The sequence below is a fragment of the Branchiostoma lanceolatum genome, chromosome 5 (genome assembly GCF_035083965.1).
Source record: "Branchiostoma lanceolatum isolate klBraLanc5 chromosome 5, klBraLanc5.hap2, whole genome shotgun sequence".
Classification (NCBI taxonomy): Eukaryota; Metazoa; Chordata; class Leptocardii; order Amphioxiformes; family Branchiostomatidae; genus Branchiostoma; species Branchiostoma lanceolatum.
Genome location: NC_089726.1, coordinates 22,686,730 through 22,711,048, shown reverse-complemented (window position 1 = coordinate 22,711,048; position 24,319 = coordinate 22,686,730). Strand labels below are relative to the sequence as shown.

The following is a 24,319-nucleotide window of genomic DNA, read 5'->3' as shown; positions in this document are numbered from 1 at the left end:
AATTGATGATAAATGTGAGCATAACCTTTTTTTTGCTAAGCTCATAAGCTCATACTTTGGACAACTTCTGTTATTTGGGTGGACAAGACAAGCAACTGGTATGATTTATAATTGATGAGAAACACTGCCAATACGGCAGTCATAAAGGTTAAAATCATTTGGAGAAGGTATGAGGTCGTGGAACTCTAGTATTTATTATGTTTTGTTATTAAGATCACTTTGGATTACACTTCCTCGGTCTACATACACCCTCGGGCCGATGGATTACACTTCTTGGATCCAAGATGGCCACTTTCTTGGTCCTTCCAGCTGTGAGAATTTCATCCAACTGAATCCTCAGTGGGGAAGGGCTTGGAGGGGCTCATTTATGGATCATTGTAAAGTGCAGATAGGCAAGGACAATCACAGGGAAAGACAGCAAGTATGTTTTTGGAAAGGAAATTACTCTAGACAGAGAACTGGATTGACAAGGCGCTATCGGTCTCATGTATTGCTATCGGTAGTGCTATCGGTCAGCCGCCTGTTGTCAATGAGGATCTTAAACGACAAATCCATCATCAACATATTCAGTGTCTATGCCCCTCCGTCTCGGCGACCCCAAGAAGAGGAATACGACATGCTCCTTAGTCTTGTAACAGCAGTACCTGACAATGAACTTCTGGTCTGTGGTGCTTTAATGGACACTAAAGTGGGCAGTAAGTCATGCTTTGAGGGCGTACATGGTGGCTATGGATATTGTCCCCGTAATACCGAGGGCAGTAGTCTGTTAGACCTCTGTGTAGCCCTAAATGTAGCTATTACCAACACTTTCTTCCAGAAATCCCCTTCCAGACTGATTATATGTACATACAATTCAGGGCCTGCAACCACTCAGGTGAACTACATCCTAGTCAGGAGGTCTGACATGAAGCTTGTCTGTGTTGTAAAAGTCATTGGTAGTGAGGAGTGCATCACCCAACATAAACTCCTGGTAGGTGACCTCGAGTTCAGGATGACTAGATACAAGCCAAGAACCACAAGAGGTAAACTGCGTACCTGGAAATCCAAGTCAACTGAAACCTAGGATGCCTTTGAATGTGCAGTTTGCAGACATACCGTCCGAAGCACACGTGGGTGTTGACAGTATCTGGTCATCCATCAAAACAGAATGGCAAGCTATATGTGAAGAAACCTGTGACTACACCAGTAGAGGCCCCTGTAGGCACAAGGAAACCTGGTGGTGGGATGACCCTGTTGAGGCCGCCGTGAAAGAGAAACGCAGGCTGTTTAAAGAGTGACAAAAAGAAGGAAGCAAAGAACCTTATGCTGCAAAACTTGTAGCAAAATCGGCAATACACCTGGCCAAGAAGAGTGCACAGGAAGCCAGGTTTAGCAACATTGTATCCAATGACAAGAAAAACAAGATTTTCAAGTTAGCTCGCAACATGAAGAGACAAGATCAGGACGTCATTGGAGAATAGTGTATTAAACGGGATGATGGCAGCATCACTTTTACAGTTGAGGAGAATCTGGATGCATGGAGAAGCCACTACGATAAACTCCTGGATGTTGAGTTTCCCTGGAACCCAGCCAACCTTGATGAAGTTCTCCCATTACAGGGACGGCTCCACCACACATTGATCGGGGCAGGCAAATGGCCCCCCAAAGTCCCTACAGCTAATCCTGGGATCGGAAGGTTGAGATCGAAAGATCGGGATCGAAGGGATCATGCATTATGATATATTTAAGGCCTCAAATTGTGTATTATTAAATATTCCTGTCCTGAATGAAAATGTGGCGAATGATCCAAGAAGTCGCTATTGAAGTTCAGGGGGACACCACATCTGCTTGAAGATGTAAATATGGAAGCCAATGTATGGAGAATGTTAGAAATTGTAATAGTTAGTAATCAAAACAATATCAAGACAAAACACTTTCAAATCGTCATAGATTAATGAAAACAAGCAATGTGACCCGTATTTGTCACAATGTGTTCAAGCTGACAGATATACCGTAAAATTCCTATTTACGTACGCACTTTTTAAACTTTTCAAGTTGCAAGCAGGTGCTCCAGGCTGACGCTAAAGTCGGGGTGCGTACGTTAGGGGGGTTCTTCCTCGGAAAAATCGCACATCAGCATGAGAGTACGGTACATCTTTATGAAAATGAAGTGTGGAATGCTACCACACAATCAATCAGTAATAAAGAATAAATAATACATATATCTAAATTGTTTGATATTTTCTACCCAGAAACATTTTCTCAGTAAGTTGAACATAGCGGGCCGCTACGATGTCTGCCTACAAACCGACGCTGTAAATCACCCGCTATGCTGTTTTTTCACCCAGCGTATCGGCGAAAAAAGACAAATACCGTAGTAAAAATGCAAAGGCACGCGCCTCCGCTGTTTCGCAGGAAGCCATCCAGCTATCAGCTCCAAGGGAGGTGCCAATTACTAAATTAGCACCCGGACCCCGCCCTACCGCTCCGATCTTGTCTCGCCGCCCCTCCCACCCGGGAAAATCCTATTGCGGCTCGTGTGCCGCTGGCAGCATCGCGCGAAAACGTAAACAATAGCCGAGTAGGTCTCCATGTGCACAATCTGCGGGGCGGTTCCCGACTATTAGAACAGCCGTAAATGTATCAGATTCCCGGGAAATCTCCTTATTTGGAAGTTAACAGTCCGCAGTTGACCAACACACAAGCTGTTCTTTGTAAAATATTCCTTTCTCTGTCAGCGCGGGAATATAGAATTAATTCTTAACTGTATTTCTGACAAATTTCTAGAGCAAGGTTACGTCATTTTCCCATCCATAACAGCGAATTAATGCACGGAAAATTCATTTTTACAAAGAGAGGAAGATAAAGTTTCAACTTATTTATAAGCTTCGCCATGATTGGACAATTCGGCTACTGCAAATTTGTGGCACCGCCCACAAACCGCCGACTTTCCTTTAAGTAGACTTTCTGCCTCCGACGTCGCCATGGTCGCAACTGTCATGAAAGGCTGCCGACTGTCAATCAGCGGCAACTTTGTGGGAAAACGCGCGAGTTGGATCTCCGTGTGCTAGTTAACAGCGAACCTATGGCGATGTTACGTTCCCTGAACTTTCCCACAGCGATGCTTGTACAAAGTTTTTATTAGACGGAAGTTCCACGTTATCTGTAAGACGCAGAACAGCGGTTTCGGCTTCCTGGAACGGGCCGGCGGCGTATATATTTGGGGGAAGGGGGTGACGCGATTTCTTAGACGGGCCAAGGTTCTTTAAATGCCGTGGCAAGGGACTTTCGTATTAGGACTTTCGCCGCCGACCGCCGAGGGAAGATCGCCTCGGCGGCGATTTTTCTGGAAACATGCCTGCGTTGAAGCGTAGTATACCAGGAATATCGCTTCCTATTTCGCACCGAAGAGAACTTCTGACAGTGACGATTGTTGCGCTTCGACTTAGGACAGCCGGACACAGCCAAAAAAAGGAAAACTGGTATCGACTATTGATATTGTTGAGTAGCTAAATAAACTATTGATATTGTTGTTTCTGAGTTTCAAGTTGTCTTTCACCAGAAATATTGTATGTCAAGGTCATGTGGAGAAGTTGATTGACTGCCACGATTATCATTAATATGACCCTCAAAACTGAAAAAAAAGCCTTCTCAATAGCCTAAAATGCAAGAGCTTCCGGCAGCCCCCGAACCCCTGCCCCGATGCTGTGAAAAAACCTGGCGAGAACGTTAACACTGGTAACCCTTTAAGTTGGTAAACATCATTGGAAGGATGATCATTCATGTCAACCTCTTTAACTATCCACTGAAATGCTGGAGAAGGGGTGCGTACGTTAGGAGGGTTTTTCCCCTGAACGTTTCAACTCACTGAGTCAGGCCTGCAATCGTCCCCAAATCGGGGGTGCGTACGTTAGGAGGGGTGCGTACGTAAATAGGAATTTTACGGTACTGGGATTTTTCTTCAATACTATACTAAATTGCTATCAGGATTTAGGTAATTCAATTCAATTAAAAGGAGCTGAACTAGATGAAGAGAATTCAAGTTCTGGGGCACTCGGTGATGCCAGCTGTTGGACAGCTCCCCTTGGACAGAACTTAGAACCCTTCTTCCCAGTTGTTCAAGTTTCCTTAACTTTTAGTAAAACACTTCACAATCTTTCCAACTAACACTTTTCTGTGACCTAAAAATGTCTCCCAAAACTGTTGTACCTGCCTGAACATGGTTATCGTGATGCAAAAATGTAAACAAGAGCTGTTAGTACAAAATATTTTAGACACCTTACTGTGCAAGACTTGTGTGCTGTTTTCTTATACTTGAACAGCCAAGCAGATAGAAGTTTGATGGGAAGAGTGTGACCTTATTTTCATCAAGACTTGTGTTGTTTTCTAACAGCCAATCATATAGGTTGGATGGAGAGATTGTGAACTTTTTCTGATAATGTTTTCTGATAGCCAAGTAGAGGTTGGGTGGAATAAAATTGACCAGCTTCAAGTAAATGGGGCAAGTAAGAAAAGATCACAACTTTCTCATCAAACCTCTGCTTGGACAGTACCTGTTGACAGAGTACTGGCTCCCAGCTGGTGTGATGTCTCCTCTGCAGGTAATAAGTTGTATGTATACTGGCACCTCTGATTCATCAAGACACTTTCTCATTTCTGAAGAAGAAATCAGACCAAGATTAATGATAATGATACATTTCAAGACAGTGTAAGAATGAATTTCACAAAGCATAGTAGTCTTTGAAGAAACAAAAACATTTCTAACTTTAAAATTTCTGTAAAATTCTAAGTAAGTATTCTTCATTTGTATCATCTCATTCTATGAAACTCTGACATCAGGTGTCAGTGTAACACACACATCACAAGACAAAAGGTTATCTAGCCTAAGACAAGAAGGTAAATGCTGTAAGTACAAGCAACACACTATACACACTTGTACAAACATGTACAAATAAAGCATGTATAAATGTCATTTCAATCTCAGCATCATATAACGTAACATGACCTGTAGGTGCCAACAATACTGTATCACTTGCATAGTCAGGATCCTGCTGTAACTTGTAAATAGTACAGTCAGCTTTCACTTGTTTCTTTGAGTCCAGTTCCTGCAGAAGATAAAACAGTAGGATGGGACGTCAAGTCAGAGGTTCCATGTTTGGGAGAGACACACCTCGAGCACATTAAACTTAAAGAACCAACCAGGCTTATTGTAGAAAAGAGTATACTTATTGGTGTGAGCGGATTAAACCTATCAGTCTGGTCTTATGCGGCTTGTAGAAAACACTGATGCCTTACTGGTGGAGGTGCTAAGTTTGTCCATACACAAAACAGTACAAACTGTAATCAAAACTTAGTCAAAATGATCTAAAAGTTATCTTACCTCCAACCGGGTTCAGCCTTGACAAAATGACAGGTGAGAGAAGGAAACTCTCCGTCTCCTCTCCATGTTCAACCTTCACCTGGTGTAGTAAACATAAACACATATCAATTATATGTATGTACAGTAGTTCAGTTTCTTCATTCTGTTGCTATGCAAAAACCTTGCTTTGTTCCATCCTACTAGTAGCCTGTTATCTAAATCTATCATCTAAAGTAAAGCCTAAAACAGAAGCAGATCTACAATTGACTTAAATAAGTTTCACATCTGCCACAGAACCGGTTATCATCAGAATACAAGCATATGTTGCTACTGGCTAGTAGGGAACTACTAGTAGCTATGTCCCCCAAAACACCAATATAAGTATTACCGCAAAAGGTCAATAACATTGTTCCAAAGCTAACAAGATGCCCCAGATAGCAAAATGAGTGAAAAATTAGCTCAGATTCAACGGCAACTGGATCTATGTTGTCTATACACAAGAACATGCAAAATCAGCATCTCTTAACAATGGTATTTTTTACAATAGAAGCTGACATTTTTCAGACAATCTATCAAGACAGGAAACCCCAAAACTAGATAGCTTTGTGCACAACTACATGACCTTTAAAGAGAGCCAAGAATGGGGGAGACTTGCCTTACCTGAGGGAAATGACTGCAAGGTAAATTGACAGGTACATGCCATGAAATCCCCAGACTTAAACAATGGCATTTTGAACAATAAAAGTTGTCAATTTTCAGAAGATCTTTCAACACAGGAAAACCCAAAACTTTTTACCTTTGTGCACCACTAAATGACCTTAAAATAGAGCCAAGAATGGGGGAGATGGGACTTACCTGCGGAAAATGACAGCAGGATAAATCAACAGGTACATGCCAAGAAATCTCCAGACTTAAACAATGGCATTTATGACGAACGCAGTTGCCGATCCCTTGACAGGGAAAAATCAACACCTAGCTAGCTTAGTGCACGAATGACCTTCAAAAAAAGTCAAGAATGAAGAAGATTGGACTTACCTGAGCCAAGTGACAACAGTATGAATTCAGGTGAAACTACACGGCACCATACCGAAAACAGCATACTTAATGGGATTTTGACGAAAGAACTTGTCAATTTTCGTAAAATCTACAGACGGCGTAAAAACCAAAACTAGATAGCTTTGTGCGCCACCAGATTCCCTACAAAATGAGACGAGTTTGAAGAAGATTGGCCTTACCTGAGGGAAATGACGGCAAGAAAGGTGCCTCGCTTCTCCCGCCGAGAGCCGGTGGCCGCCATCTTGGTTGTGACCCCGGTTTGAACTCTGACATATCGGGGTCGTGCGGCCCGATTGGTCTGTTGAGCAAAAGGCCCTACTCAACGGTGCTCAATGATTGGCGGGTTGAGTACTGGACTTGCTCAACGTTGCTCAACCATTGGCTGCTTATGGGGACTTTACTGTTCAACCGCCTGGGAACGGCTGATGCGCCCCCAAAGTCCCTACAGCTCGACCTGGGATCGAGAGTAAAAGAGAGTAAAAAGAGATCGAAGGGCCAGGATCGAAGGGATTGATATAATCGTGCATCTCTTGATATTTGAGGCCTGAATTCGTGTATTATCGAATATTCCAGTCCTGAAAATGTGGCCAATGATCCAAGAAGTTGAGGGAGACACCACATCTGCTTTCAAATCGTCATGGACTAATAAAAACAAGCAATATTTGTCACAATGTGTACAAGCTGACAAATACACTTGGATTTTCTATCAATACTTATCAAATTGCTATCAGTATTCATATAATCAAAAGGAGCTGAACAAGATGAAGAGAATTCAGGTTCTGGGGCACTCGGTATGCCAGCTACTTCAGGTAGCCCCCCTTGGACAGAACTAAGAACCCTTCTTCCTTGTTCAGGTTCCATTTTCTTTGTAATTCATTCAGCGATAGTAAAAACACTTTCCGTTACATAAAAACAGCTTCAAAAACAGTCAGTTTTTACAATGTCAATGCAATACAAAAGTGTAGATTAGAACTTTAAAAACTATCCAACTTGCATCCAATATAGCTCACTGAACTTACAACTGTTCCAACCAGTAACAGCTTACATTTAGAAACAATACACTCCATGTCATTTCTGCTCACAATATAACTAAATGCCATACATATACCTACTCAACAAACAATAGTGCAGGTATGGAAATGGTACAAAAGTAAAGAAACAGTACAGTGGGGATTCAAAACTTTAAAAAACTGGTAAAAGAAAGGGTCTAGTCCTCTAAACTTAAACCAGCAGATACAGTAAATAAACAGAAGTAAAAGATACAGAAAAAAATGGCAGAAGATTCTCCTGTGATGTTTTGATACAACAGCTACCGAAACTGGCAGCCCCATTGAGGCCAGGAGTTCTTACTTTTCTGCATGGTATGAAAGTAAAGTAAAGTAGGGGATAAAGTAGGTAGTTGCAGTGTCAGAATATATACAGAGATGTTCAAAAGAACAGCAAAAAAACAGGTATGCATGTCAAATACACTCAGGAATAAAAAAAAGTGAGAGAAGAACATCACAAGGTCATTTTCCGTTTAACTGTTTAAAACCTTTATATTACAACATAAAGCTTTGATCACAAGTACACTAAGATGTTTTCTCTTTTTCTATCTTATCATCCACCACCTTTTTGAACTGATCAAAACTTTCAAACACTACACCTTCAAAACCTGAGGTGGTGGACTTGTTGGTTGTTGGGCAGTAGGTGAAGATTTTCTGGCTGCTACCAGCAACTTTCGCTTTTGGTGGTTGGTATCTCTTACGCTGCCCACCACAATTGGGTATGTGGCAGGCTGCGCAAGGCTTCAAAGACCTGTGAGGCTTGATTGGCTTGGAGGCAAGTACAGGTGGTGGCACTACTGGCCTAAAGCCAGCACTGACCTGACCGCAGGATGTCCCTGGCACTGGCAGCATCATGGACGGAGCCTGTGGCTGTGCAGGGACCACCAGGAGTACAGGTGCCGCAGACACTCGAGGCGGGATGTATGTGGCAGGCTTGGGCTGGATGGGCCTGTTCCCCTCCACTGCTGGTTTCTTCACCTCTAGCCTGCGGTAACATGCAAGGAATGACAGGATAGCAAAAAGCACTTAACATTTGATATGTGCATTGTTGTTTAAGTATACACGTAAAACAATGTACTTACCTTCGCTTTGCACCACGCCTTTCGCCAGCCAAATGGTCCAGGTTCTCATACTGCACCTGAGCTCGAGCTGGAACCGGTAGGGTTGTCGGCAGAGTAGGTGCCTCTGGCATGGGGTCATCAGACAGCACTCTCTTGTGACCTTTCACCCTTGGTACAACTGTGGCCCAGTAGTTGGCCTTTTTCTCCTCCTTTGCGATAAAGTTGGAGATGGACTTGGCATTGATGTTTGGCAGCGGAATGGAAAGGCTGCTCAGGATGGGATCGCCCCTCACTCGATCAGCAATCCTCGTGTACTGCGATTTGATGGCAGTAGTCGCTTTGCTGGGGCTGGACTGGACACTAGCCGGTGGCCTGTTCTTCAGCATCTTGATGAGCAGGTACAGGAGCCGGGTTTCCTCGGTCACCTGTGCCGCCTGAGCGTACCTCCTCCAGGCAAACTTCGTCTTCTGAGCTGCCCTATTCTCAGGTGTGTCAGCCCCAAGGCACCGTCCAAACAGCGTGTAGCCCCATCTCGACTGGTACTTTTTCACAAAGCTAGAGGCGGTCTTGTCGTGGTCTAGAAGGCAACCGGTAGCAGTTACAATCTTCTGTCTCAGGTTGGCAGACACTAGGTACTGGTCGCTGCGGTCTGCCAGTCCCAGAAGCAGCAACGCCAGGTCTTGTACCTCCTCCATTCCAGGCAGATGCATATGGCTTTGTCTCATCAGCACATCTTGCAGTGCAGGGCTATCTTGTTCCTCCACCTGCTCCACCTTTGTCAGCCTGACATGGCTTCTACTGATGCTGTCCATGTGAGAGTCTTCTGACGACACGTCAACACCCTCATCTTCTGACTCCTCTTCACTCTGTTCAGCCGACTCCTCGCGATCACCTTCACCAGACTCCTCAACTTCACGAGCCTGCTCTTCTTCCACTGCAAGGATGTAAAGTGTAAATAATGTGTCAGGACAGAAAGGAGCGGGCATGGAAACATGGGTCACATCATTGCTTTATCTGAAAGTACTGTATTGTGAGACTTTACCTTTCTCTGCATAGTAATTCCCTGCAGAGAAGTCGGTGGACTGACAGATGGCATACTCCACACCGAGAAGCTCCTCCTCCTCTGGGTGGTTGTACTTGTCAGGGTAGGGTAGGGCAGGGGAGCAACGAAGTTGGGTTCCAGCACGTGGTTTTTGCCGAAGAGGAACTCAGCCTGCTGGTTCAGGAGCTGGATCTGCTTAGCATCTATGCAGGTTGTCTGCCGTCCCTTGCCACCAGCAACACGGAGTGAGTCCATCTGGCTGTTCCACTGCACAGCAAAGCTGATCAGATAGACCTGAAACACATGGCCATGTATATTTGTTACAGAAAGTATACATAATGAGGGATGGCCTGTCAGAGCTATGGAAAACACATGCAATGCATTAGTAATGTTTTAAAATGCTACAAAGGAGTGTTTATAACTTACTTGGAATGGCAGAATTCCACATCTCTTTGAAGGAACGGCATTGTACAGGTGTGAATGCAGCCCCTCCAAGGAGTTACTGCCTCGTCGGCACCTGTACTTGTTCAACTTGACACCGTTCAGCACTACTTCCTTCACGGCTACATAGAGCTGTATACCTGGAGGATCCTGTAAGACACATCACATTGCCAACCATGTCAAGGTGAATTTAGAATGCCTACATGTAGACATAGCTCTAATACTAATTACAGAGGCATGATCTCACCTGCATACAACAGAGATGTTTGCTTGCGATGGACCAGTGGGCGTCGACTGCGTCAAGGGACTTGAACAGGTGGATTCCATCTATGTCGAGTCCACCTGGTCCCTTGAACTCTGCAATGATGTCCTCCACAACTGACGCAGTCTCCTGTAACATACGTATTTTTCATGATCGATCTTATTGCAATTTAGTCCAAGTCCAGTAAAGAAGAGTTAAACTAAGGTTATAGATGCTTCATCCTTATGTTATTCTTGCATACCTCAACGCCTCTGGTGACGCGCCTGACGTAGTCCTTCACTTGGTGCGGCTTGAGGAAATGGATCATTTCCTCGTCAGTGCGGTCGGCGTAAAGGTCCAGGTTCCCTTTCCTGACAGCCTGCACCAGCAACATCATGTCGTCCCTGTTGTAGGCTAGAACCGCCCCTGCCATGGCACTCATGAAGTTGGCGTACTTGGCGTGGCTCTGCTTGATGACCACGGCATCCCAGCGATGAAGCCAGTGCCGCACATCAAGCCTGACCACCATGCCCTCCCTCACCCAGTCACTGAACAGCTTCTCCAAGAAGGATGCACCACTCTCACTGAAATGATATTAGCATTGCATACAGCATGTGTTCCCTGTAGATGTTAGTAAGCTACTTCATACATCAATAGAATGCTATTTAACTTACCGACAACAGTTGTTGTCTGCGTAGATGATCTTTGGTGCTGGAGCATTGGCTCGCTGAAACCTGGCAACCAAACCTCTTGCCATGCGTCTGTAGCAATCTTCTGACTCAGCCGCCACCACAACTGTTGTCAGGAACTGTCCCCACTCGTTCAGCACACTGGTGACATACTGCATGGTGTCCCTGCCATCACCGTAGATCTTCTTGAGGATCTAAAAAAACACATCAAATTGATAACGTATGTAATTCACACATCAAGAAATAGTGAGTTTTGAGTATGACAGAATACTGATCATACCATAGTGATGATTTACACTAACCTTTCTTGTGCCATCGATGCAGAGTATTTCTCCAGTCGTGCTGAGGATGGAAGCTCTGTAGACTGGCATTCTCTCCATCTCTGCAATGAGGTGTGCCCGTCTCAAGCAAGTGGGGGTAGGCAGAGGTTCCTTGGGAAGAGGAGGGGTGTAACTGCCAGGAGCTTTGACAAACGAGAGAATTCCTTTCTGCGACGGTGTAGCCTCAGCAGTGTGCGCCTCATACAGCAGGGTCTGGAACAGGCCTCGGCGCTCAACATACCACTCGTCATGGCCCTGCTTCAAGATTCGCTGCACCTTGCTCATGGATGCAGCATTTATCCGGTCGCCTAGCAGGGTGACCACACCTCTGTCGATGGCACGCTTTCCGCAGATAATGGCAGGGAATAGACGCCTGATGGCTGGGGCCAGCTGCATTAGGATCTTTATACTATTAGCCATCCATAGGTATTGCTGTGGCCCTGCTCCTGACTGCCTCGCTTTTTCACAATATGGACACTTTAGCTTCTCGGTCAATAGGGTGTAGTAGTTCTTCATCCCACACACTTGCCGAGCGAAGCTGCCAAAGCCTTTCAACTCCAGGTATTCCCCTGGTGGTGCTTGACAGTTGGTGTTGGGGCAGCGGATCTTGGCTTGCATGACACCGACTGGTCTCCAGAAGAAGGCGGGGGTTGTGAAAAAGGCCAGCATGTTGGGCACGGCACCCTTCACAGATGTAGGTAGAGGAGGTGGGTGGAATTCCATCTTCTTCTTCAACTGCTTTCTCTCCACTGTCTCTCCTTTTGCATTCCTGTAGGTGGACGCGGGTTCAAAAAGACCGTAAGTCTCATTGTCTTTAAGCCACTTGATGTTCGGAGCCGACACGCCAGGGGCTTGAGTAGATGTAGGGGGTAAAGTGGTCCCAGAACTTCTGCCAGCCCTCCAGCTGGATGCTGTCGGATGCCGATTCTGATGCAGAGGATGTACTGGGCCTGTTGTCAGAGCCTTGGATCCCAGCTGGTGTGATATCTCCCCAGGTGGTAACCTGTGTGTTGACTGGCAACTCAGAGTGGTCAAGACAGCTTTCTGAAGGATAAATTCAATGCAAAAATCATTATTAAGTAGAGTATTTAAGTGTTGGTTTACATTCCATTCATTTTGTGCAATACATCTGTCACACGACCAAAGCTGATATAGTCTAAGTCATGGAGGCAAAAGTTGTAGTGCTTCCAACACAATATACAAATATAAATACAGCACAATACAAAGACCCTCTAATTCTAATAGCAGCATAAGATAACCTTACCTGCAGCAGCCAGCAATTCTGCATCAGTTGCATACTCGTCATCACCCTGCTGCAACTGTGTCGCTTCTTTTCGCTTCTTTGCTTTCTCAGCTTTCTGCGGAATATAGAATATCATTAATATAACTGTAGCGTAATCATACATGTGTGAAAAAAAAAAACCCACTTCAGTGCTGAGTAAACATGGATGCTTTACCATTGAATTTGAAGGTGGTTATCTTACCTCCAATGCCCTGTCCAGGAGGCAGGAGACTTCTGGGAACTCCCTGACAAGCTCCAACAGTCTCTGCTTCTGCCACTTGAGAAGTGGACTTGGCTCGCCTTCCATACAATATGGCGCGAGCAAGAATTTAATATATCCAACGTCATGTTCCAGCAGCCATTTGAATGTCTCGCCCGCATACTGGCCAAACGTGATGTGTAACTGTCCCCTCCACAGTTCTCCGCCGGCTTCCCTGGCAGCAGCCTCTGCCTTTCCTTCATCGAGCCACGCCGGTTCAACCACTTTGTTAGGGTTTTTGGCGACAGTCTTGGCTTCATCTGATGCCTCCAGCCTTGCCTCTCCCTTCTTGTAAAGGGGAATGATTGGACGCAGGTGTAGGAGACGATGGCTGTCCCGATGAGCCTTTTGGGCGAACCCTTTGCCACATTCATCACAGGTGTGAGGTTTTGGCGACTTGCCATGACTTTGCATGTGACGTGTCAGGTTGGACTTCTGGGAAAACGTCCTCTTGCACACGGTGCACACATGTCCCTGCGACTGCATGTCTAGATCTTACTTTCACCTGGTGTTGAAAAACACAAACAGATATTTAGAACATGTCCTACATCATGATGTGGTCCAGTTCAGTTTTTACATCTGTTAACAATGGCATTTTGGACAATAGAAGTTGTCAATTTTCAGAAAATCTATCAACACAGGAAAACCCCAAAGTAGTTAGCTTTGTGCACCACTAAATAACCTTAAAAAAGAGCCAAGAATGGGGCAGATGGGACTTACCTGAAGGAAATGGCAGCAGGATAAATTGACAGGTACTTGTCATGAAATGCCCATACTTAAACAATGGCATTTTTGACCATAGAAGTTGTCAATTTTAATATGATCCCTCGATAGGGAAAAATCAACACCTAGCTAGCTTAATGCACCACCGAATGAACTTCAAAAAGAGTCAAGAATGAAGTAGATAGGACTTACCTGAGCCAAGTGACAGCGGTATGAATTCAGGTAAAAATACCCTCCACCATGCAGAATTTACCATACTTAAACAATGGGATTTTGACGAAAAACTATGTCGATTTTCGTAAAATCTACATACTGCGTACAAACCAAAACTAGATAGCTTTGTGCGCCAGCAGATTCCCCACAAAATGAGACAAATTCGAAGAGGATTGGCCTCACCTGACGTAAATGACGGCAGAAAAGGTGCCTCGCTTCGACCGCGGAGAGCCGGTGGCCGCCATCTTGGATCTGACCCCGGTTTGAACTCTGACATATCGGGGGTCGCGCGGCCCGATTGGTCTGTTGAGCAGGTGGGCCTACTCAACGGCGCTCAATGATTGGCGGGTTGAGTGCTGGACTTGCTCAACGGCGCTCAACCATTGGTTGCTTATAGGGACTTTACTGTTCAACCGCCTGGGAACTGGCTCACAAGGCAATCAAGGCTACAGTTCTAAGTTTGAGGTGAAGGTCGGAGTCCACCAGGGCTCTGTACTCAGCCCTTTACTGTTCATCAAAGTTATGGAGGCATTGTCACAGGAGTTAAGAACCGGATGCCCTTGGGAGATGCTGTATGCAGACTACCTGATACTGGCTGCAGAGACCGTAGAGGAGTTGAAGCAGATGTTTATCTGCCTGAAGAACAGCATGGGTTCACAAAGGCCAGTGAAGGAGTCCACGAAGTTCCCCTGTGGTGTATGCAAGAAGGACGTAACCAAGGCAAGGTAACAACTCCATCTTTTGTGGATCCAGTGCACGAACTATTAAACATAAAAAACAGGCTGAAACAAGACAGTAACTTTATATGTAAGAGCTGTACATCGGCAAGTGACCTCCCCTCAGATCCAGAGCAACACACACACAAGTCACAGTGGGAGAAAAGAACCTCAAGGTGGTTCCAACTTTCTGCTACCTGGGGGACACGATCAGTAAAGCAAGAGGCTGCTCTGACGCGGTGACGGGAAGGATTCTGTCTGCTTGGAAGAGTTGCCATGAGCTCCTCCTCATACTCACAAACAGCTTCATCATATAATACCCCTCCAAAACAGTGGACATGTCTTTAACTCCTACATCAGAAGTGTCCTACTCAGGCTACTGTATGCATCGGAAAGGGTTTCTGTAAAAACCGGGGCCCCGCGGTACCCCGAGCACACGGGGTGCCCCGCGTGGTAACCCGCGGCGACTAACGAAGGTTTTTGCTTGATATTACCTATACTTTCCCCTTTTAGTCGTTGGGCACTCCACTAGTCCCACTCAAGCTTGTGCGATGCCGGCCGTTTTCCTTGGACGACGGGCCCGCTGCTTATTCTCCCCTTACTCCTAACGCCCTTACCTGCGTTTACAGAAACTTTAGCAACGCCAGAAACCCCAAGTTAACTCACAGCACGGCCAAACACGGCAACTCAATAGAAAACAGCACCACTTTAGGCTAGAGAATGCTTCTTTTTCAGTTTTGAGGGTCATATTTATCATACTCATGGCAGTCAATCAACTTCTCCACAGGACCTCGAGCTCGACATACAATACTTCAGGTGAAAAACTGAAAACTCAGAAACAACAATATCAATAGTTTATTTAGCGACTCTACAAAATAGTCGATACCAGTTTTCCGTTTTTTTAGGCTGTGTCTGTCTTCTCCAAAGTCGAAGCGCTACAATCATTGCTGTCAGAAGTTCTTTTCAGTGCGAAATAAGAAGCAATATTCCTGGTATTCCCACGCTTAAACGCTGACATATTTTCAGAAAAATAACCGCCAAGGCGGTCGTCCCTCGGCGACGTAACTCCCTCGGCGGCGAAAGTCCCTTTGCCGGCACAATTTAGAGAACCTTGGCCCGTGTTAGAAATCGCGTCACCCCCCTCAATATATACGCCGCCGTTCCAGGAAGTCTCCAAAGGAGGCTAGCCAACACCGCTGTCAGATTGGAACTACAGTCTAATAAAAACTTTGTAGAAGCACCGCTGTGGGAAAGTTCAAGGAACGTAGCAACGTCGCCAGAAGTTCGCTGTTGACTGATCTTGACTGGCACACGTAGATCCAACACACGTGTTTTCCCAGAAAATTGCCACTGATTGACAGTCGGCAGCCTTTGATGACTGTCGGCGAAGGCGCCAGAAAGTCTACTAAAGGCCCTGGGAACAAGGAAAGTCGGCGCTTTGTGGGCTGTGCCAGAAACTTGTAGCAGCCGAATCGTCCAATCATGGCGAAGCTTATAAATTTAGTTGAAACTTTATCTTCCTACGTTGCGTTGGTAGAAATGGATTTTCTGTGCATCAATTCACTGTTCTGAATTGGAAAAAGACATAACCTTGCTCTAGAAATTTGTCAGAAATACAGTTAAAGGAAGCCAAAAGGTATGGTCGGGAATCCTACTATGCTATGCTAAATATACCAAAAAGTATAGTCTCCATCAAAATTACATTAGTCCGTCATAATTCACCGAAATATTATCAATTTGAAAATCGCGGCATCCGCCGCTGCCCGGTGACCTCTACTGCGTCGTGACCCCGCGTGACGACCGCGTGACGTCAGAGGGCTTGCATTCAGTGGGAGGGCGGATATCAAAGTCGTCAAAGTTTTCATTTTCAACTGGATTCTCTTCAATCTCCATGATCTAAGTCTTCTGAGTTCGGACAACAATGTTTGTGAGGCACGCGGCCGCTAGCAAGTGTTGTTGTTGGTGGTGGTCACGTGGGACGCTCAGCCCTGTGACGTCACACGGTCGTCATGCGGGGTCACGAGGCAGTAGATGTCAACCGAGGTCACCGGGCGGCGGCGTATGCCGCGATTTTCAAATTAATACTATAACGGTGAATTATGACGGACTAATGTAATTTCGATGGAGACTATACTTTTTGGTATATTTAGCATAGCATAGTAGGATTCCCGACCATACCTTTTGGCTTCCTTTAAGAATTAATTCTATTTCCGCAATGACAAAGAAAGGAATCTTTTACGTTAATAATAGCCTATGTGTTGGTCAACTGCGGGCTGTCAACTTCCAAATAAGGAGATTCCCCTGGAATCTGGTACATTTACGGCTGGTCTTATAGTCCGGGACCCACCCCGCTGATCTTGCACATGTTACAGAGAGGCGTACTCGGCTACGGTTTACGTTTTTGCACGATGCCGGGTGGGAGGGGCTGCGAGACAGAAGAAGAAGAACTTTATTGCGCGACTGCTACAATGTATGGCAACTTACGTACATGTGAATTGAGCTATTACAAGATCGGAGCGGTACAGCGGGGTGATAATTTAGTAATTGGCCCCTCCCTTTGAGCTGATAGCTGGATAGCTTCCTGTGAAACAGCGGAGGCGCGTGCTTGGCGCGTGCCTTTGCATGTTTACTAAAGGTAGTTTTGTCTTTTTTCGCCGCTACGCTGGGTGAAAAGACTGCATAGCGGGCTATTTACAGCGTCAGTTTGTCGGCCCACAGCGTAGCGGCCCACTATGCTCAAAATGCCTGGCACATCACGTCACAGCGAATGCCAGGATGTAGCTCCCGCGAACCCGCAAAGGTCGGTATTTTGCGGGGTGTAACTTCAACATTCGCTATAGATTAAAGACTGCGATTCTTCCACTCACCACCAAGCGATAGTAAACTTGGGAACACCAAGTAAGGAGGTTAACCTCCTTGGGAAAACATTCAGGTTACTGCGTGTTTTCTATTCAGACATACATTATGACAATCGGTTGTGTGTTTTTGTGGCACATCGCGTCACAGCGAAGCAGGTCAGTGACTTTCGTTCACAAACGGGGCCCTGGTTTTTACAGAAACCCGCATCGGAGACATGGGCTGTGGCAGCGGAGGACATGAAGAGGCTCGCCAGGAGCGACAATGGTCCGATGGATATGTCCTAGGAAACTCAACCTACGCAACGTTAGTCCACAGGACAGAGGCACCTGGCGGGCGGCCATCAAGGTTCCCCATCCATGTGCAAGCACGTCCAACCCCAAGATGATGGGGAAAAAAAGATGTTAAACCGGACGGTAGCTGACTTCAAGTATTTAGGGGGCTATACTGATTCAGGGAGAGATATGGAGTGCAGGATTGCTCAAGCTTGGAGTTCTCTCCATTCTCTACAAAAGATATGGAAAGCTCCTATTAGGAAGCAGACAAAAACTAAAAGTGTTTAAAGCTTGTACCGAGACCATCCTACTTTACAGCTCTGAGTCGTGGGCCATGAGTGCAGCCCAGAGTAAGAAACTGGACGGTACATACACAAGAATGTTAAGAAATGGTATAATGTATCTTGGAGAAGCCATCTAACAAATAAGCAACTCTATGGTTCTCTGCCACCCATTTCGTCAGTTGTGTGACGACGCCAGCTCGCACTGGCGGGGCATGTTGTTCGCAGTGACGAGCCTGCTGGGCGACTAATGCAGTGGCTACCCGAGGGAAAACGCAGGGTTGGAAGACCTCACACAACCTTAATGACATTGATCGAAAGAGACACTGGAATCTCAAGTTCTGCGTTATTTTCCGCCATGAAGGACACATTGTACTGGAAAAACTTTATTGATTGTATCTCACCGGAGTAAATCCGGATGAATGATGATGATGATGATGAAACCGGATAGTGAGTGAGTGTATACATCTACATGTATGCTCAGTTCAGTTGCATCCATGTCAATTGCTATTACTTTTGGGTCTCCTTACATACAATATCCATATCGTGTTTCCGTTATTTCAAGTTTACCTCTGACCTCTCCTGCTCACTTTTAAGTTCATATTTGATTTTGTTTAATTTACTGTCTACCCATAAGTTTTGTTCCTGTATTTGGTTTAATAATAATTATTGTATTTAATGTAGGCGGACTCAAGGAAGAACAGTGTAAATTTGTAAATTGTGCATTAATGGGAGATCTGAATAAAAAAAATTAAGGGACAAACAAACATAGAAATGATTATTTATACTGCATTTCTATGTATCTAATGTATATTGTTATGAATATTGTGTTTCTATATGTTGGATGTCCTAGGTTAAGTTACACGTTGTAGGTGAAGTTGTACTGTAAAGGTTACTGTAAAAGTTGTTCGTCTGCATTTTTATGGGTCAGCCGCTGCCAGCGAAAGCTGCCTAAGGCTTACCCAAGTAATGACTTGTTTCATTGTCAATATAGAAAGAAAGAAAGAAAGAAAGAAAGGTCTTATCTTATCCGTTTTGTGCTCGGGGCCCGGCGTCGGTGTTTCGGTCTGGTTGAGGGATCTGGACGAGGATGTCCTGAGCCTGCTGCCGCCCGTTAATAATAGCAAAGAAGGCTGATGATGAGCAAAGGAGGCTATTGTAGCATTTCCTCAATGACATGAATCATGTAAATGAACCCTGATTTGCATGATTTATGTCTTATAATGTTCACCTTTAATTAACTTCCAAGTGCCACAAGAATGAATATGCCATCATTTACCACTATGGTATTATAATATTTTCTTATTGATTATGCAAATTAGCTTAATCTGCATAACTAATGTCATCAATATTTCTCTCTTTTTCCTTTTTTTAACCAAACGTTCCAGTTCCAGACGAAGCTGCTATGGGGCCCAAACCTACTCTACTTCTTCCTTCCTTCCACCAAAAAATCAAGACCATATCATATATTCAGGACAAAAGATTGAAAAATTGGTTCGCTGTGGTACCAAGGTCACACACCAGGGGCCCAAAATTGACCTTGTCAAAGGATCTTCGTCTCCGCAAGACCTATACCCACACACCAAGTATTATTTCATCCATCCAGCGGTTGTTGACCACAAATTCTTAAACACACACACAGACACAGGCGAAAAAATATGTCTATATGGTATACCTCCATTTTTCATGGAGGGAAAAATGTATTCTGGGGCCACAATTCGCCACATGTCATCCTGGTATTGAAGTCTCGTTTTACCATGGACCAGTGCACTGGTTAGGTGTAGCTGGACATAAGAAAATCCAACTTTAGGGACTGTACTAAATTTACAGGGGGGGGGCGTCATAAATGATACCACTGTATGATCCGGTATTTGAATACAATCGCAAAAGTATTTGTATCCGATTTGTGTCATGTGCGCCGCGTTGCCCGCCATAAGAATGCTAACTGTCTGAACGACATTTTAACATTACGTAAACAATATCGAGTCCTAGGCTCGTCATCTGTTGCTTCTAGAAGTTGTCAGAAGACTCAGAACGTTACCCTGGCACTTAGTTAATTCCCAGTGACGGTACGTCAATTAATATTCCCCAATATAAAGATTTTTGCTAGCAGTTTTTAAAAAGTCCTACCTTGGGGAACTTACAAAAGTTTGGCATCCAGCGTGGATCGCTGTGTATGTGAGCACCGATCGACTACGCTAAAAGAATCTGATGATCTTTTATCATTATATCTATCCACCATAAATATCAATATATCTGAATCAGACCTCAAAATAACGTCACATTTCCTATTCTAACCTTACCACGCTCCGCTCTTAGCGGAAAACACGGGGTTTCCTGAGTAGCTCTGAGCCCATTTTAAGACATTTAGACAATGTGTTTGAAGGTTCTGATGGGGATCAACTTTTTCCCCCAGGCCCAGTCCCCCCTTGCCAATTTTTTTGTCCTTGTCAAAGTTGTATGAAGTTGACGTCACGCCGTACAGAGGGCAGGGGCTGGTGTACGATGTACAAAGTTGTACGAAGTTTACGTCACACTGCGTGACGTAATCTAACTTCGTACAGAGGGCTGGGGCTTGTGTACGATGTATGAAGTTGTATGAAGATGACGTCATGCCGTGTGAGGTAATGTAACTTCGGAAAGGGCTGGGGCTGGTGTACAATGCACGAAGTTGTACGAAGTTGACGTCACACCATGTGACGTAATCTAACTTCCTACAGAGGGCTGGGGCTAGTGTACGATGAAAGAAGTTAATGTCGCCGCGATGTGACACAGTCAAAACTTACACTTCGTTCTTTAGCATGGCTCAAGAGAAGTACAGGTCGTAACCAACACCCGTATCGAATGTATCTAAGTGATATTTAAAAAGATCCTTTTTCTTTATTATCAATGTATCCATTACCATCCCCGACTTACAAGTACGTATGAAGTTAGCTTACGTGTCGTGACGTCATACAACTTCGTACTTCGTACACCAGACCCGCTTATGTACGAAGTTAGCTTAATTTTCGCGTCATAATCTGTGACGTCATAACTTCGAACAACTTCGTACTTCGTACACCAGACCCGCTTATGTACGAAGTAAGCTTACTCATTTTAACTACGTACATTTCACCCTGATACTGGACATGTATGCAGTCCCTTACCTGCACTTACACGTACCTGCATATGGTGGTATTTTAAACCCTGTAGGGAGAATATAGGGAGGGTGAAGTACCAGTAACTTTTTTTGTACCTGACTCTGTTGGTATTTGATCTGATTTCTTCAGGGTTATTGTTTGCTGCCTCCATACTGGGACTCTGTAAGAGGAAAGACTTTGACGTTGTTAGAGTGAGTATGTAATACTATATACAGTAACTGTTGTATTTGTCATAATATATAAAAAAAATTACCCTTGGTACATTAATTGTGTTTGCGGGATGTGGGTAGTCTCTGAACTGAGTGATATTGAGACAGCAGCTACATGTTATATACAGTCAAACCTGTCTAGAGTGGTCACTCAATGGACTGGTAAAAACTGGCTGCTAAGGACAGGTGGCCGCTGTAGGGAAAATTCTGGTTAATTGTGACATGAATGACACATGCTCTCAGTACCGACTGAGATACTGTTATTCAAATACAGTACAGTCACATATAAACCAAGTCGGTTTTAGATTTATTGTTCAATGGTTGTTCTTTTATTTCTTTTATGGGGTTGAAAAGAGAAATATTGCAATGATATTGTGTCAGCCAACCCTCAAAGGGGCATATTGTGATCGGAACAGAAAAAAAATTCACTGTTTTTGGTTATTTTTCTACATCATTAGCTGAATCTACCTTATTACACTGCACAACAATATTCATCACGTATGGATGCAACTTTGTAGTGTTGTGTGAATGTCTTGAAAAAAATTATAATACGCAATTCCCACCGCTGCTTGTCTGCCATTTCATCCAACATTCCGAAGAACCACCGAACATGCGATCGAACGGGCAACGTTCTGAGATTTGCTCACTTGTGGTGATTTTCCTGTGATGCTCGATCTCCGACCGCAATGGTGGATTCAGTCAATTCTTAGCATTCTATGCTGGCTTATTTGCATATCATAGAATGGGGGCCGATAAATAATATTATGCAAATAAGCCAGATTTTGTGGGTTTTGCTTTTTCATGATTTATTAATGATGGAAATGTGACAGAATGACGGGAAAATATTGGAAATAAGTTACAAATTACAAATGTGAATCTGAAGGTAGATTTTTCAAATTCTGAGTATTAGAATAGTTTTTACCCACCAAATTCTACATTATGGCCCTTTAAGGTCTCATTCATAAGTCTTTTTGCCCCATAGGCTTACATGTTATAATACATGTTTTACATGGGCGCATTCGTAATGAAGATATAGAAAATGTGCCAATGTTATTCATTCTTTATGGGGACATTTAACCTAGATCATGTGAAAAAATTGCCAACATTTTCACTACGTACAATCTCTTTTTATAGCAATTACAAACTGCACTTAGCTACACCCCCAAAAAGGCATTTTTCAGCTGTAATCGCATGGCCGCATCACGCACGATGCCCGGCGGTGTCCGTCCGACCTCGCGCGCGGCTGCCGAACTTTGCCTGCTAATTTCCTCAGATACAAACAAGCTTTCATCAGTTTGACGCTTGAGATCAGTTGGGCTGACTAAAAGGGAATTTCCCACCGATATATACACACGTTCATGCAGCCGTTAATTTTTTGGCCACGGATTCTTTTAGAGTCTACACGCGAAGTAACACATGAATGAGACCTTAAGTATAATGTATTAACTTCAATACTGATTAAAACGAAAGAGTACTATCTTCTTCATCATCCCTGAAAGTTGGGGTGTCTTACGTCAACGCATTGGCCTTTGACACCTGTTACATGATGATACATTATTTCATATCGAAGCGCCCCCTAGCGCCTGAAGTTCACTGAGACCTGACTGTACTGTCTCACTTGCCAAAATATTACATAATGTGCTAAAAGTATACATCACAGTACTTCAATAATGAGGTCTAGCCTGAACAAGGTCCTGATTGTTGTAGTACAGTAGTTCTACTCTACTGAGGCCTACTTGGTTGAATAATCTCTTTTCTACTATTGACTTGAGTACCAGTCGATAGTATGTAGCGATACTGGAAACATTTCGCCCCCCCCCCTCACAATTCAATTCAATTCTCACATCAAACAGTGAGTGAATTCAAGCTAAGTTGTTACAAATCTGTCATCAATATGTTCAATGGAACTTCATCCAGTCAGTTATATTTTTGTATCGTTATTAAGCCCAAACTCTGTAAGAAAAACTTTGGAAGAAGTAATGATAACTTTACACCCCATGACAGACATGCTTTACAACATTACACATTTATTAGATTTAAGTCAGTAACATCTGCATGAAAATAAATATGAGTGTAGGGTTTGGCTGTTAACAATGTCTTTACGAACCTGCTGTCCCGTTGAGAAATTATGTTGACAACAGGAAATCACGGGAAACTGGCGGTTTGGTTACTACTAGAAACGTTACCTTAAACGTACCCATCGACGGCCATTTTGCCTGTATATAGGGCGTATTCACGTGACGTCATCACCCCTGCCCTCCGTGGCCGGCCATGTTGGTGCTCACCCTGCAGTGAAGTTTCTCGGTGTCCGACGCTCTCTAAATTTCCAAGGAATGCGAAGTCGTCTGATCGCTGTTTACTCATATGCAAAGAGTCTCCAGCCTCACATCCTTTTCGCTACAAAAATGCAATTTCACCTACTGGAAATGACCCATTATCGACGAGCGAGGTTCCCCAGCAGCAAACCGGCCGCTAAACTGTTTACAGAGTACGCATAAAATCAGTTCACAGCATACAAGTGTTCCAAGGCCTGTAGCCACGTAGTACAGTGTCTTGAGTGTCGTGAGAAATTTTGTTGACAGGGAGTACGTTATGATCGGGAAAGTTCGACGTTGAAAGACCCCCAGTTTATGAATGAACGTATCTCAAGCAACGACTACACGGTGCCGCGACTGTGTTACACAACGGGCCTGTAACTTGCTTTTCGACCAGATACAAAAGGTTTCCATACACACACGTTGATTCTCAAACTTCAACTATTTAGATCCGCTGTTCGTATGTCAGAAATCCACTTTTGTTTCAGTCGTTTAGTCCCTTCGTAATCGTATGTTCCCGCACGTAACACGAGAAACGCAAAACCAATCTTACTGTTACCCGACCGGTGTGTGCTTTATCAGTCTCAATCCAACATCTGACCACGAGGCAAAACACCATGATTATGAGACAAAACGTTTTGAAGGGAAATTGTGAATGGCGTAGAAAACATCTGCCATTTATACAGAGAGTTCCATAGGGCTCCACTATCAAGTGAGCACCAACATGGCCGCCAGTGCTCGTTGCTAGGGGGAGGGTCCCGTGACTGAATACGCCCTATACTAGTGTAACCCCGCAAGTGGCAAAATCTGCCAATC

At 44.4% G+C, this 24,319-nt stretch overlaps 2 protein-coding genes across 3 annotated transcripts in view; one reads left to right on the top strand and one right to left on the bottom strand.

The window, feature by feature from the left end:
- The window catches only part of LOC136435748 (HAUS augmin-like complex subunit 7), a 120,032-nt gene that overhangs the window by 46,232 nt on the left and 49,481 nt on the right, over positions 1–24,319 (top strand). For both annotated transcript variants that reach the window (XM_066429443.1, XM_066429442.1), the window contains exon 4: positions 21,109–21,170. In XM_066429443.1, the coding sequence (XP_066285540.1) occupies positions 21,109–21,170 (62 nt within the window). The remainder of the gene's footprint in view (positions 1–21,108; positions 21,171–24,319) is intronic.
- LOC136435747 (uncharacterized) lies at positions 9,171–14,456 on the bottom strand. Its single transcript, XM_066429441.1, has 10 exons — positions 13,895–14,456; positions 12,719–13,280; positions 12,499–12,592; positions 11,217–12,278; positions 10,900–11,108; positions 10,488–10,809; positions 10,232–10,375; positions 9,970–10,134; positions 9,544–9,837; positions 9,171–9,435 (listed from the first exon to the last, which is right to left on the bottom strand). Exons 2-10 carry the CDS (start codon positions 13,177–13,179, stop codon positions 9,280–9,282), a joined length of 2,907 nt encoding a protein of 968 aa, XP_066285538.1. The 5' UTR covers positions 13,180–13,280; positions 13,895–14,456; the 3' UTR covers positions 9,171–9,279.

Excerpts from the sequence above, each read along its gene's own strand:
- LOC136435747 (XM_066429441.1), bottom strand. The coding sequence starts at position 13,179 with ATGGCAAGTCGCCAAAACCTCACACCTGTGATGAATGTGGCAAAGGGT. Across the intron at positions 10,376-10,487 it reads GCGTCACCAGAGGCGTTGAG|GAGACTGCGTCAGTTGTGGA; the intron begins GTATGCAAGAAT and ends CGTATGTTACAG. Across the intron at positions 10,135-10,231 it reads AACATCTCTGTTGTATGCAG|GATCCTCCAGGTATACAGCT; the intron begins GTGAGATCATGC and ends TGTGTCTTACAG.